Source organism: Oryctolagus cuniculus, chromosome 6 (genome assembly GCF_051225735.1).
Source record: "Oryctolagus cuniculus isolate XC-2025 breed Fujian yellow rabbit chromosome 6, ASM5122573v1, whole genome shotgun sequence".
Lineage (NCBI taxonomy): Eukaryota > Metazoa > Chordata > Mammalia > Lagomorpha > Leporidae > Oryctolagus > Oryctolagus cuniculus.
Window position 1 is genome coordinate 138,747,309 of NC_142872.1, and position 14,605 is coordinate 138,761,913.

General features: G+C 36.4%; 1 protein-coding gene across 3 annotated transcripts in view; it reads right to left on the reverse strand.

Annotated features, from left to right (window-relative positions):
* The window catches only part of CSMD3 (CUB and Sushi multiple domains 3), a 1,281,859-nt gene that overhangs the window by 578,905 nt on the left and 688,349 nt on the right, over positions 1-14,605 (reverse strand). For all 3 annotated transcript variants that reach the window (XM_051844770.3, XM_051844772.3, XM_051844771.3), the window contains one exon: positions 12,386-12,498. In XM_051844770.3, the coding sequence (XP_051700730.2) occupies positions 12,386-12,498 (113 nt within the window). The remainder of the gene's footprint in view (positions 1-12,385; positions 12,499-14,605) is intronic.

Consider the following 14,605-nt stretch of genomic DNA (forward strand, 5'->3'; position numbering starts at 1 on the left):
CAAAATACTGGTGGCAATTGTGTTAGATTGTAAGAGTCCCAGTTTTGCCTTGCTAGGAAAAGTGAAAATAAAAAAAAAATCAGAAACTAAGAATACATTCTCGATTTAAACATCCAAACTATTTTCAGAATATGCAGCCCCATTAAAAAAGACTGTAAGGATCTTTTTTGTAAGAATATTTCAGAGATCCATTAAGGTTAATAGTAAGAAGCCACACTAACTTCAGCAACTGAAAGGTACCAGAAAGAGAATGGTAGAGCTATGTTCCCAGTGACTGATGGAGAGGAATTTTCAGTGGAGAAGGGACAGAACAAAACAGACTCAATGGAGCAGTGAGGGAAGAAGACAGACCTACCACTGCCATCCACTCCTGCAAATACATAGTCAGCTCCAGGCTTGGAAGTACCATCTTCTGAGTTCAAGGTGAGAAGAGACTACCATGGCTCCCACCATTGGTAGCTTTGACTGAGGGAAAATTTCACAGTCTCCCCTGGCTTTGATTCTGGCCTTGGGAGCTAGGTGGAAGGGGTAGGGGTTGTGCAACTACTTTGCTCCATGAGGTAAGGCCACATTGCCTGCCTCCTCTCCACCCTCCCTCCCCACATCAAAGTACCATACTCAATCTGCTGAGGAAGACCTACAGTTGAACTCTGTTCTGAATCACAGAACAGCAGATAGTCCCACTGCTGCCAGAGGCCACTGGAACCCAAATAGAGAAGCTTGCAAGGTGGAGACTGGAAGACCCACACCTTGTGCCTGTGGGAGTTCTGGGGCTCCATCACACCCAACTTGGGTGTCATTATGGACTCTTACCTTACCAAAAAAGGGATCAGAACTTCCTGTTCTCATACTGAACACACTCTGGAATTAAAAAGTAAGCCTTAGATACTCCCCCAAGCCTCAGAGGCACACTTCTAGGGAATAAAGACTTCACTCAAAAACAAACAGGGGCCAGCAGGTGACAGCAGTAAAGCCACCACCTGTGGCGCCAGCATCTCTATGGGCACCTGTTAGAGTCCCAGCTGCTCCACTTCCAATCCAGCTCCCTGCTAATGTGCCTAAGAAAGCAGTGGAGGATGGCCCCTACACCCACATGGAAGACTGAAGAAGCTCCTGGCTCCTGGCTCTTCCCCTTCTGTCTGGCTTGGCCCCTGTCATTCCAGCCATCTAGGGAGTGAACCAGTGGATGGAGCACTTCTCTCTCTCTCTGTAAATCTGCTTTTCAAAATAAATACATTAAATCTTTAAAAAATAAACAAAATCCTCCAGAGGAGATAGAGATTACTCTAGGTGCAATGTAGAAATGCAGTCAATGTAGAAACACATAAAACATGAATAAGGAAAGTAATATGTCTTCCTAAAAGGAACACAATAATTTATTAATATTGGACTGCAAAGAAGAGGAGATTTATGAAATGTATAAAAAGAATTCAAAAGATGATTGTAAGGTTCCTTAGAAACAGAAAAACAATTAAAGAAATAAGTAAGTCAGTATACGACATGGATGAAAAATTCAGCAGACACAGATATGAAGAAAAACAAACAGAAATATTAGAAATGAATTATTCCATAAATCAAATAAAAATACATTGACAAGCCTTAAGAACAGACTTGGTGAGTCAACTTTGAATGTACTTACATAAAACATGTCTCAACATTTTTTTTTTATTTGACAGGTGGAGTTACAGACAGTGAGAGAGAGACAGAGAGGTAAGTCTTCCTTCCATTGGTTCACTCCTTAAATAGCTACTACAGCCAGTGCTGTGCCGATCCAAAGCCATGCGGGTGCAGGGCCCAAGCACCTGGATCATCCTCCACTGCCTTCCTAGGCCACAGCAGAGAGCTGGACTGTAAGAGGAGCAACCAGGACTAGAACCCGGCACCCATATGGGTTGCCGGTGCTGCAGGTGGAGGATTAACCAAGTGAGCCATGGCACCGGCCCCCTCAACAAATTTTTAAGCAATGAAATCCTATCATGTATCTTTTCTGACCACAATAGAATAAAGCTAGAAATTAACAACAAAATCAACTCTAGAAAATATACAAACACATGAAGACTGAACAGCATACTCCTGAATGAACAACAAACCAAAAGGAAAATAAAAGTTTTCTTGAAATGAATGAAAATGACAACACAACATATTTTATGGGATACAGAAAATACAGTATTAAGGGGAAAGTTTAGGGGCTGGTGTTATTGCCTAGTAGGTTAAGCCAAAGCCTATGATGGTAGCATTCCATAAGGGGACCCGTGCATTTCCCAGCTGCTCCATTTCTGATTGAGCTCCCTGCTAATGTCTCTGGGAAAACAGCAGAAGATAGTCAAAATAGTTGGGCACTTGCACCCACATGTGAGACCCAGAAGAAGCTCCTGGCTCCTGTCTTTAGCCTCATCCAGCTGTGGCCACTGTGGACATCTGGAGAGTGAAACAGGATGGAATATTCTCTCTCACGTGCTCTCTCTGTCTCCATGTATATGTGTGTGTGTCTCCCTCCCTCTCTGTTACTCTGCTTTTCAAATAAAAAGTAAATATTTTAAAAGTGAAAAGTTTATAGAAATATGTGCCTACATTAAAAAAAACTGGAAACATGTGAAATAATGATCCAACAATGCATCTAAAGAACCTAGAAAAACTAGAACAAACTAAATACAAAATTAAGAGAAAAGAAATAATAAAACTAAGATTAGATATAAACAAAATAGAATACAAAAAACTATACAAACATTAGTGAAAGGAACAGCTGGGTTTTGAAAAAAAATAATAAACAAAACCTATAAATCAGTGGCCTAACTAATGATAGAAGATCCCAATTAATAAAGTCAGAATTTAAAAAGGGGATATTACAATTTATACCACAGAAATACAAAGAATCATTAGGAATTATCACAAACAGAAATATGCCAACAAATGGAAAAATGAATAGAATCCTGGAGGCATATAATTTACCAAAATTTAGGCATGCAGACATAGAAAACCTGAATAGACCAATAACCAAAATTTAGATTAATTTAGTAATAAAGACCCCCAACAAGAAAAGTTCAGGACCAGTTGGCTTCACTGTTAAATTCTATAAAACTCTTAAGGAAGGCCTAACCCTAACTATTCAAAGTTTAAATAGAGGGAACCTTCCAAACTCATCGATGAGGCCAGCATTACTTTAATACCAAACCCAGAGAAAGATACAACAAAAAAGAGAACTACAAAAAAAAAAATACTCTGATGACTAAAAAATACAAATACTAGCAAACTGCATTTAAAAACACATCAAAAAGATACGCCACCCAGAACAAGTGGGATTTAACCTTGGCACACAGGAATGTTTCAACGCAGCACATCAATAAAATGATATATCACATTGACAAAATGAAAAATCAAAATCATAAGATTATCTCAACAGATGCAGAGGAAGCATTTGATAAAATGCAACACTGTTTCATGAAATAAATATAAACCAAACAAAAACCAAATAAAAAAAAAACTGGGTATAGAAGGAAAATTCCTCAACACAATCAAGGCAGTATATTAAAAACGCACAGTGAGCACTATACTGACTAGGGAAGTGCTGGAAATATTTCCACTAAGATCTGGTACCAGACAAGAATGCTCACTCTCATCACTACTATTTAACATACTATGGAAGTTTTAGCCAGAGCCATTAGGCAAGGAAAAGAAATCAAAGGGATACAAATTGGATTGCAGGAAGTCAGATTATCCCTATTTGCAGATGTCATGGTACTTTATATAGGGAAGCCAGACTATCAGAACTCATGAGAATTTGACAAAGTTGCAAGATAAAAAATTAACATACAAAAATCAATGTCATTCTTTTTTTTTAAGATTTAATTGTTTATTTGAAAGGCAGAGTAACAGAGAAGTGGGCGGTGGTGGAGAGAGAGAGAGAGAGAGAGAGAGAGAGAGAGAGAGAAAGAGAGAGAGAAAGGTCTTCCATTCGCTGGTTCACTCCCCCAATGGCCGAAATGGCCAGAGCTGTGCCGATCCGAAGGCAGGAGCCTGCAGCTTCCTCTGTGTCTCCCATGTGGGAGCTGGAGCCCAAGGACTTGGGCCATCTTCTACTGATTTCCCAGGCCACAGTAGAGGGCTGGATCGGAAATGGAGCAGCCAGGACCTGAACTAGTGCCCATATGAGATGCTGCCACTGCAGGCAGTGACTTTACCCGCTGGGCCCCAATGTCATTCCTTTAGACCAACAATGCTTTGGCAATTACTTTAATACCAGCATTACTTTAATACCAGCACTTTTGGCCTGCACCACGGCTCACTTGGCTAATCCTCCACCTGCAGCACCAGCACCCCAGGTGCTAGTCCCGGTTGGGGTGCTGGATTCTGTCCCAGATGCTCCTCTTCCAGCCTAGCTCTCTGCTGTGGCCTGGGAAGGCAGTGGAGGATGGCCCAAGTGCTTGGGCCCTGCACCCACATGGGAGACCAGGAGGAAGCACCTGGCTCCTGGCTTTGAATCCGCACAAGGCACCAGCCGTAGCAGCTATTTGGGGGGTGAACCAACGGAAGGAAGACCTTTCTCTCTGTCTATCTCTCTCACTGTCCAACTCTGCCTGTCCATAAAAAGAAAAAGAAAAAGAACTTTTAAGATCAGTGTCCTTTACAATAGCTACAAAAAGCTTTAAATACTTTGGGATAAATTTAATCAACTATGTAAAAGGTCTCTACGATGAAAACCACAAAATATTAAAGAAAACAAAAAGACAAAAAAGAAATGGAAAAATGTTACATGTTCATGGATTTTAAGAATCACTATTATCAGAGTGTCCAAACTACCCAAAGCAATTTAAGACTCCACCTGCAACACCAGCATTTCATATGGGCACAGGTTCTACTCTTGACTGCTCCACATCCAATCCAGCTCCCTGCTAATGTGCTGGGAAAGCAGCAGATTACGGACCAAATCCTAGACCCCTACACCACCTGAAAGATTCAGATGAAGCTTCTGGCTCCTGTTAGGCTTGGTGTAGCCCTGGCCATTGCGACCATTGGAGAGTGAACCAGAGGATTGAAGATCTCTCTGAATTTCTTTCTCTCTCAGTAACGCTGCCTTTCAAATAAATAAATAAATAAATACGTCTTCTTTAAAAAAAAAATGAAGAGGTAACCGACAAACTAAGAGAAAATATTTGCAAACTATGCATTTATCAAAGAGCTATTGTTCAGAATAGATAGGGTACTCAAGAAATGTAGAAACAAAATAATCCAGTTAAAAAATGGCCAAAGTATATGAACAGGCAGTTTTCAAAATGAAATACAAATGGACAACAAACACAAGAAACATGTTCAGGATCACCAGCCATCCAAAAAATGAAAATTAAAACCACAATGAGGTATCATCTCACCCAAGTTAGAATGGCTACATTCCAAAAATCAAAAAATAGCAAATGCTATAGAAGATGACGATTAAAAGGTACCCTGATAAGTGGTGGGAGTGCAAAGTGTTACAGTCATTATGGATAACAGTATGGAGAGTCCTCAGAAGACTAAAACTAAATATACCATATAACCCAGCTATCCCACTCTTAGGAATATAGCCAAAGAAAATGAAGTCAGCATATTAAAGAGATACCTGAACTCCCATATTTATATCAGTCAATTCACAATAGCCAAGAGTTGGAATCAACCTAGATGTGCATCAACTGATGACTGGACAAAGAGAACATTTATATATATATATATATATATATATATGTATGTGTGTGTGTGTGTGTGTGTAGAGAGAGAGAGAATAGAATATTACATATAGGAATGTACATATATATATATATATACACACACACACACATAATGAATATTACTCAACCGGGAAAAAAGAATGAACTCCTTATGTTTGCAAAAAGATGGATACAACTGGAGAACATTAGGCTATGTTAAATAAGCTGACCCAAAAGAAAAAAATATCACATATTTCTCTTGTGTTAGTTAACATATGGAATATAAAATGTGTGGATTCCATATAATTCAGTATTTAGTTATAAATATTACTTTACTGAATTATACTATGTGAATGAATATTCACTCTTATTTCATGTTTCAAACACTGGAAATGGTTAGGGAATAGTGAGTACTCATCCAGTAGTAGTAATGCTTTGTTCTTAATTTGGGTGTTTATGAATGTGATTGGATGCCAAAAGAAAGTAACTCATTTGTAACTATACACTTGGTGCAATTCTTGGTATGTATACTATATTTCCAAAAAATGCTTTTTAAAAAGTTGAACTTTCAGTCACGGAACCATAAAAAAAGAAATCACATTTATTTCAATATTATAAAAACATAATAAAACCAATGATCTAAATGACTTGATTCATGTTAAATTATAATGTGTCCATTTTGTGGAATACAGTATAATGATTTATAAGAATGTCATGTATCCATATGTAATGACAGGAAAGATTGTTGTAAAATATCAATCAATAAAAACATAGTTGGAAAGTATATGTAAAGCATTATATAGAAAAAAGGCAAAAGAAATAAAGGAGGGGCTGGCGCTATGGCTCAGCAGGTTAAAGCCCTGGCCTGAAGTGCCAGCATCCCATATGGGCACCAGTTCAAGACTAGATGCTGCACTTCTGATCCAGCTCTCTGCTATGGCCTGGGAAAGCAGTAGAAGATGGCCCAAGTTCTTTGGCCCTGCACCCACAGGGGAGACCCAGAAGAAGCTCTTGGCTCTTGGTTTAGGATCGGCGCAGCTCTGGCCGTTGCGGCTATCTGGGGAGTGAACCAACACATGGAAGACCGGCCTATCTTCTCTCTGTGTAACTCTGACTTTGAAATAAAAAAATAAATCTTAAAAAAAAGAAAAGAAATAAAGGAGCCAAAGGAAAATGGAAGAAAGGAAGAACAAAGAAAACAAGTGAGGAAAAGAAAAGGAAGTAATATGTGTGCTTCTAATAACACAAAAATGTAAAATCCAAATGTTTGATATTACCTGTTATTTTTGCCTTACAAATTTAGTTTTAAATATCATCAGAAGCTATCCACTAAATGTTTCAATTAACCTCCACAAATAGTGTTTGATGAATAAGAAAAATAATAACTCTATTGTAAACGGGCACTTTAAAGTAAGCTTGATTTTTTAATTAGATTTAAACTTAACTTTGGATCAAATATTTGTGATGGCTATACATTTTCAAATTATATTTTGCTATCAATTCTTTAGCATATGCTCTTGAATTTGGGCAAATAATGGAATTTCTGTCTCTCAGTTCTACAATGAAGGAAAGGGATTCTGAATTAATGTTAAGCTATATGGGGCAAGTGCTGTGGTGCAGTGGGTTAAAACCACTGGCCTGAAGTGCAGGCATCCCATGTGGGTGCCGGTTCTAGTCCCGGCAGCTCCTCTTCCTATCCAGCTCTCTGCTATGGCCTGGGAAAACAGTGGAAGATGGCCCAAGTCCTTGGGCCCCTGCACCTGCATGGGAGACCCAGAGGAAGCTCCTGGCTCCTGGCGCAGCTCTGGCCCTTGCAGCCTTTTGGGGAGTGAACCAACAAATGGAGGACTTCTCTCTCTCTCTGCCTCTCCTCTCTCTGTGTAACTCTTTCAAATAAATAAAAAAAATCTTTAAAAAATGTTAAGCTATAAAAATTAATTATTCTAAATATTTAAGAAAAATAATTATCTTCTATGAAAATACTGCATTTCAACATTGTAGGTCATCCAACAAAACCGGATGGCATTATCAAAATTTTAAACTCTGGACATGTACTATAGCTCAGAGCTATTTCAGAACTTAAATGTCTAAATGAATATAAATTTCAGCTAAAACTTATATAAATAATATAAACTGTCTTAAAGACAACATAATAAAAATATAGAATTAAGAATTATTGGGGCCCGCACTGTGGCGCAGTAGGTTAATCCTCCGCCTACAGCACCAGCATGCCATGTGGGTGCTGGTTCTAGTCCTGGCTGCTCCTCTTCCGATCCAGCTCTCTGCTATGGCCTGGGAAATCAGTGGAAGATGGCCCAAGTCCTTAAGTCCTGGGGCCCTTGCACCTGAGTGTGAGACTGAGAAGAGGAACCTGGCTCCAGGCTTTGGATCGGCACAGCTTGGCTGTTGCAGCCATTTGGAGAGTGAACCAACAGAAGGAAGACCTTTCTGTCTCTCCCTCTCACTCTCTGTAACTCTACCTCTCAAATAAATAAAATCTTTTTAAAAAGAATTAAGAATCATGTTATATCCCTACTAGTCATGGGATTTTAAGCAAACTACCTTACCAGATGTGCTTCAATTAGTTCAACTCTACAACAGGGATATCACTACCCATCTCATGGGGCTCTGGTGAAGATTAAATTAGACAGTACCTGTGCTTGCAAAGGTACACAGCACTAGTTAGCTAACTCAGCGAGTGTTAGCTATTAATCCTTAGCTATTAATCCAGTGTTATTCTATTAACCTCTGCTATTGAGCATAGTAATCAGCACTCTAGCATGCACATAACAAACATTAAATGAATCCCAACAGAATAAAACATTTAGATAAACAACTAATTTCTTGATTTACAGTATCTGTTCCTTCTTATAGTTTAAGATAAATACTATCAAAACAATATAGAAAAAAAAATCCTGGCAACTCCAGTTTAAAGCTAAAGTTGTAAAGTTACTATCAATTTAACCAGAAAACTGAGCATTATTTTATATTCATAAACACTTTTTATTTCTCAATTATAGAATCTTAGAACAGTAACTTTCAAACTATATTTTTTGAAGCCCTAAGGTTGTCCTTATGTTTAGAAAGGATGAGAAGCAATCTGATCTATTGGTCACTGTTCTAGCAGAGTAGCCTAGCTTTTAAGCTTTCTATTTTGGGTTTATAACAGGCGATTGCATTTAAGTTACATTTTTCTTAAAATCAATTTTCAAAAATCAAGGTAATTAGAAAAACAATTTAAGAATCAAGATATATTTGAAACCAAGAAATAGATTATTTATTTTATTACTGTATTTAAAATTTTAAAAATTTGAGACAAAATATTCAATAAAATGTATTTTTATTTAGAGACCTACATTTAATGTTATCAACAGATGACCCAAAAAGGTACCTTTGGATCAAATCTTGAAAGGTTTTAGCAGGTGTTCCATTTAGAATCTCACGATAGTCAACAGTCAGCATGCTAATTATGAACATTATTTTTAGTAAGCAAAGTAGCTGAAGCTATCTCCACATCAAACTTGAAACTTCTCAAAATAAACCCTATTTCAACTTTGAGCTCCAGCTTTAAATTATGAAGAATACAAAAGCATTATTTTCACAGTAGAAAAAAAATCATGGTAAACTAAACTTTGGAAGACGTTATTTACTTAGGGAAAATCATTTGTTTAGCTTATGTGAATAAATAATTATATAAAGATGGGGCTGGCACTGTGGTGTAGCAGGCTAAGCTTTCTCCTCCGGCAACATCATCCCATATAGGCACCGGTTTTAGTCCTGGTGCTCCTCTTTGGATCCAGCTCTCTGCTATGGCCTGGAGAGCTTTAGAAGATGGCCCAAGTGCTTGAGCCCCTGTACCCATGTGGGAGACCCAAAGAAACTCCTGGCTCCTGGCTTTGGATCAGCCCAGCTCTGGCCTTTGAGGTCAACTGGGGAGTGAACCAGCAAATCTCCCTCTCTGTAATTCTACCTCTCAAGTATTATTATATTAATAAAAATCCTAAAAAAAAGAGCAAGGAGTTTGCTAATGAAAATACAAAAACAAGTGTGACATATTTCCTGTCTGGTTACAAATTATTTAGAGAGCTTATAGAGAGGAGGTGGTCTTTTTTGATGGGTAGAGTTAAGGAAGGCTTCACAAAAGAGGACAAATTTGAACTTTGTCTTGAAGCATGAACAGAGTATAGCTACGTTAAAATTAGAAGGATCTCTGTGAGTGAGACCTCAATGGGAAGAAGGGGCCATCAAAGAAGGATGCACTTTTCTCTGATGGGAGGAGAGAACTTCCACTTTGCTTATGGCCCTATCTAAATGCTGATGGAGTTTGTGGACTCTGAAGGTTCCATAGCCTTGGCAGCTCATGGCAAGAGCATTGGGTGATCACTGACGTCATAATAAGAGTGCCAATAGTTAAATCAACAACAAGAGTCACTGTATACTTACTCCCAATGTAGGAACTCTGTCCTTAATGAGTTGTACCATGAGAACTAACTGTAAAACTTGTTTTCAAACTGTACTATATACTTTGTGTGTCTGTGTGGGTGCAAACTGTTGAAATCTCTAGTGAGTATAGAGTTGGTCTTCTCTATATAAAGTTAATTAAAAACGAATCTTAATGAAGAATGTGATGGGAGAAGGAGCAGGAGGTAGGACGGGAGTGGGGGTGGGAAGGAGGGTATGCAGGGAAAAACCACTATATTCCTAAAGCTGTACCTATAAAAATTATATTCATTAAATAAAGGCTTTTTTTCTAAAAAAAAAAATAGAATAGGGATCCAGGTAAAAATTACTGAATATCCAAAAAAGACTATGTATCAAACAACTTGCTGGGTCAGAGAATCATGGATGATTTGATAAAAATTTGGAGTTTAGGAAAAAAGGAGGGCGAAAGCTGCAGGATAATCTATAGAAGCTTTTTTTTCTTTTTTATTTCATTCCTAAGCAATGAAAAGTTAGGGAAACATTTTAAATGAGAGTGTAATACAATCACCTATCTGATGCTGGAAGATTATCATTTGTAATGTGAAGGTTAGGTTGAAAGAAAAGATGGAAGACAGGGAGAAAAATAAGGGCAATATTTTATTTAGCTCTCCTGGGAAAGTTATATAACAATAGCGTATATGACCTTGATGAGAGAGAGTTATCTGCATGTTCTTTATTCAACAATACATTCAGTACCTGACACATATGCAGATTCTTAGAAATTATTTAAATTACTATTAGTAAAACTGAGCAGAAAGAGAACAAACTAAGACTTAATTGTGCTATTTTACAATGTTTTTCCAGCTCTTGAACCGTAACAGAGTGGAGAGCTGTGTCAATATCAATAGAACTCTCCCCTGCTGCTACAACCTGTTCATGAGTTTTAATAACTACACTTCTTGTTGAAGCATTGCCACTAATGATTAATATCGTTTCTAAGGTTTATACGGGTATAGACTTTTTGACAGGTAACTTTCATAGGGTGCAGGAAACAATAAAAACAAAAGGAATATAAGGATGCCATTTTCACTTAGCCATGTACAGGGGATGGGGAGGAGAAAAAATGAAGGGCATACTTTCAACATCATCTGATATTGTCTCAACTTTGTAACCTGGCTTTATTTATTTGGAATAGATGTGGATTTTAAATAAAGAATGAACATATTTAAAACTATAAATAGGGTAACCCTTTAAAATGACACTTATACAGATTTTCTGAACTATTCATATTAATATACTACCAAATTTACTCAAAAGAAAGAAAGAAAGGACAAATGTGTTCTGTCTCCCAGACAACATCATGCATTCATTTCAATGTGTCTGGACACAAAAGCATAGCAGTATTTGTAAATGTGAACTCTGACTAAAAACTGTTATTATGCAAGTAAGAGAATTTTTCACTGTCATTGCTTAATTAATAAGAGAGAATGATAATTCTTACAAGAGTAATAATAAATTCAAGCCACATAACAATCAATGGTCTCTTTTACATTTTAACATTTTAAAACATAGAATTTACTAACATGTAGACAGTTTTTCAGTCAGAATTACAAATAATGATTTCTTATATGTATATTTGTATCTCTATATTGATATCAATCAAAATTCAGTGTGTCAAAGATATTCATGACATCTAAATATTTGCATCTCTCTTTCAACTGGAACTAGAACAAAAGATGTTGTGACACACATGTCATTAATAATTAATTTGAATCTCTACCAACACTGTGATGGTAATAATTATTTAACAAATTTGTGGCCTATGATTTACTTCACAGAAGTTAATAATCTTGACATTAGGGTCATGTATTTGGTTAAAAAATATTGGTACCTGGAATATTTGAGGATTTAAATCATTTAATATTATATCCAAATATTCAATATTTAGCATATTTTTTGTCAGGCAAAGTATTTAAAGCACATAAAACTGCAAGGCATATTCCAGGAAAGGCCAAGAGTCCAGGGTGACTGAAGTACGTGGATTGTATAATAGATTCAGAGAGAGATGAGGTATGCAAAATAAACATATTTTAAAGGAAAAATAATTTTATTTAAAGATAAGTGGAATCAACATTTGTAGTCAAAGAGGAAATGATTTTGTTGGAATGTATTCTTGCTTGTGTTCTGGAAAACCTTTATTTTACAGATGCAATTAACTGGAATTTAAAAGTATTCTCTGGTGGTATTAAGATAACATATTTCCCAGAGTAGCAATTCATCATTACCTTTGTAGTTAACCTTGAAGCCAACAGATCCCACACTTTCATCTGTTTGAAGGTGCAGCCACATTTGGCTACTCATGCTCACTATCAAATCTGGTACAAAGCTTCCAGTCAGCCTAAAATGAGATGGATAAAGAAGAGAGATGGGTTATCAAAACACTCTCTGCATACAAAAAATGAGGAAGAAGGCTTTCTTAATACTTTATTTCCTAGAAAAACAACTTTCAAATAATTTAATAGGAATATGTGATGATATAACAGAAGAATCAAACTACACAATTTAGCAATCAAGGTTTATTATTTTTAAAATACTATTTCATGTATTTAACTAGTTAGATCTTTCATATCTCTGCAAGCAGTTCTATTAAAATTTTAGACCATCAGAGAGTCCTATACTTCCTTTTGAACTAAAAAGAAAAAGGGATCAGGAAAAAACCTTCAAGTATTTTTAATATCAAGAATGCATCTCATTCAGCTTTTCAAGTTCCACAGAACTTCATTCTAAATATTGTGACAAATATTCAAGCACTGCGCAAAAGAACAAAATGGCAGGAAGTATCCATGTCATATGCTGTACTGTAAAATTGTATCTAAAATAGTTACTAATCTTATGTGAATAACTTGAGTATATGCATTAATAATTCCTCATTCAGTAATGTATAATTTTCTGATCATAACAAGGGAAATTACTTGGTGCTTCCTCTGTCATTAATAATGTTGTAGTCACATACTTGAACTTAAGCCAAGGGTCATACAAAGGATGTAAGCAAATGAGTAAATAAGACCTTGGGGGAAAAAGTCTGTCATGAAAAGAGAGAGGAAAACAATGAACTCATTGCAAAGTAAATATCCATACTAATAGAACATTCTAAATTACATACTAACAATTTTTTTCTAGAAAAATTATAGAATGTTTTCTTACTTCATTGCTAAAACCCCAAGGATGCCTAGAAATTATGTTAGGAGGAAAAGTAAAAAGTGTTCTTTTATTAAAAAAAGGGGGGCACCTTAATAATTTTGTTAAGTCTTTTAGGTAGTGGCTACACTGCAACATGACCAGCCGAGGATAGAATGGGTGACCACATTCTTGAAGTGACGATGGCAGCTAAAAACTTTGCTTACTAAAAACTGACAAATAACATCAGAAAACTGCATTACCTGTATGGTTGTATCACCAGTGCCTGGTGTTACAGAACTGGTGGCACTGCATTACCAAGAAGCTCAGTAACATATTATGATTTAATTATGGGACTAAGCCTGGTTAGTCAAATATTGTGATACTGAGATACTACAAAATATTATGGAACTTTAGATTCTATTCATTCCCATTCTGCCAAAAAAAAAAAAAACTAAAATTATTCTAATATAAAACACAGACATATATATGTACACAATGTATATAAATATATGTACTCACACTATCATATGAAACAACTTTAAATTTTATAATACGTTAAAATTTCAAATAGGTGAGTACTAGGTACTAGTTTTTTATGGGCAGAAGTAAGGACTCCAGTTCAAAGGTATGACTGAAAACAAATAAACCTACCAAGAAATGGCCAAAAGAGTTTAATGATACAGAATTGGCTTCAGCCACACAATGTAAATAATAGCAGCAATCTATCTTAGTAAATGCTAAAAGCTTGGCTTTTGCTAGGGAAATTTAATTATTGCTCTGTATTACCTTCTTTTATATTATCATTCTAGTCCTGATAGTTTTATCAGCCTCAAAGTTCTAGAATGGTATTTTGCCAGTTCATAAAGAATAATTAACAGATGTAGGGTATTGTTCCCTCGCTAATCTGTTCTCCTACCTCATTCTTGGTGGAAAAGATAAATTATAAATTAGTTAAATAAATAAACAAATAAAGTAAAAGTGTTTGCTGATGCTGAAAAGATTAAAACAGAATTCCCCCAATTTGTTTTTAGTACTTTCTTTAGAAAACTTTAAATGATAAGTTGCCTGTTAAGTCATTTAGAAGTTAAGTCATACTCTTGCCTGTTTTTCATCCCAGGAACAACCAATACCTTGGAGACTTTTGAGCCACCCCTTAAATATGAACATATCATCAAGTCAAAAGAAATAAAATTCCATATCTTTTCCTGTCATATGTGACGAAAAGCACTTCTTTCTATTTTATCACCAAAGAGTAGATGCCATTGAGAAACTTTACAGGGCTCCTTGTTAGCTATGCTTCATACTAATGAGACAGCTTTTTTCCT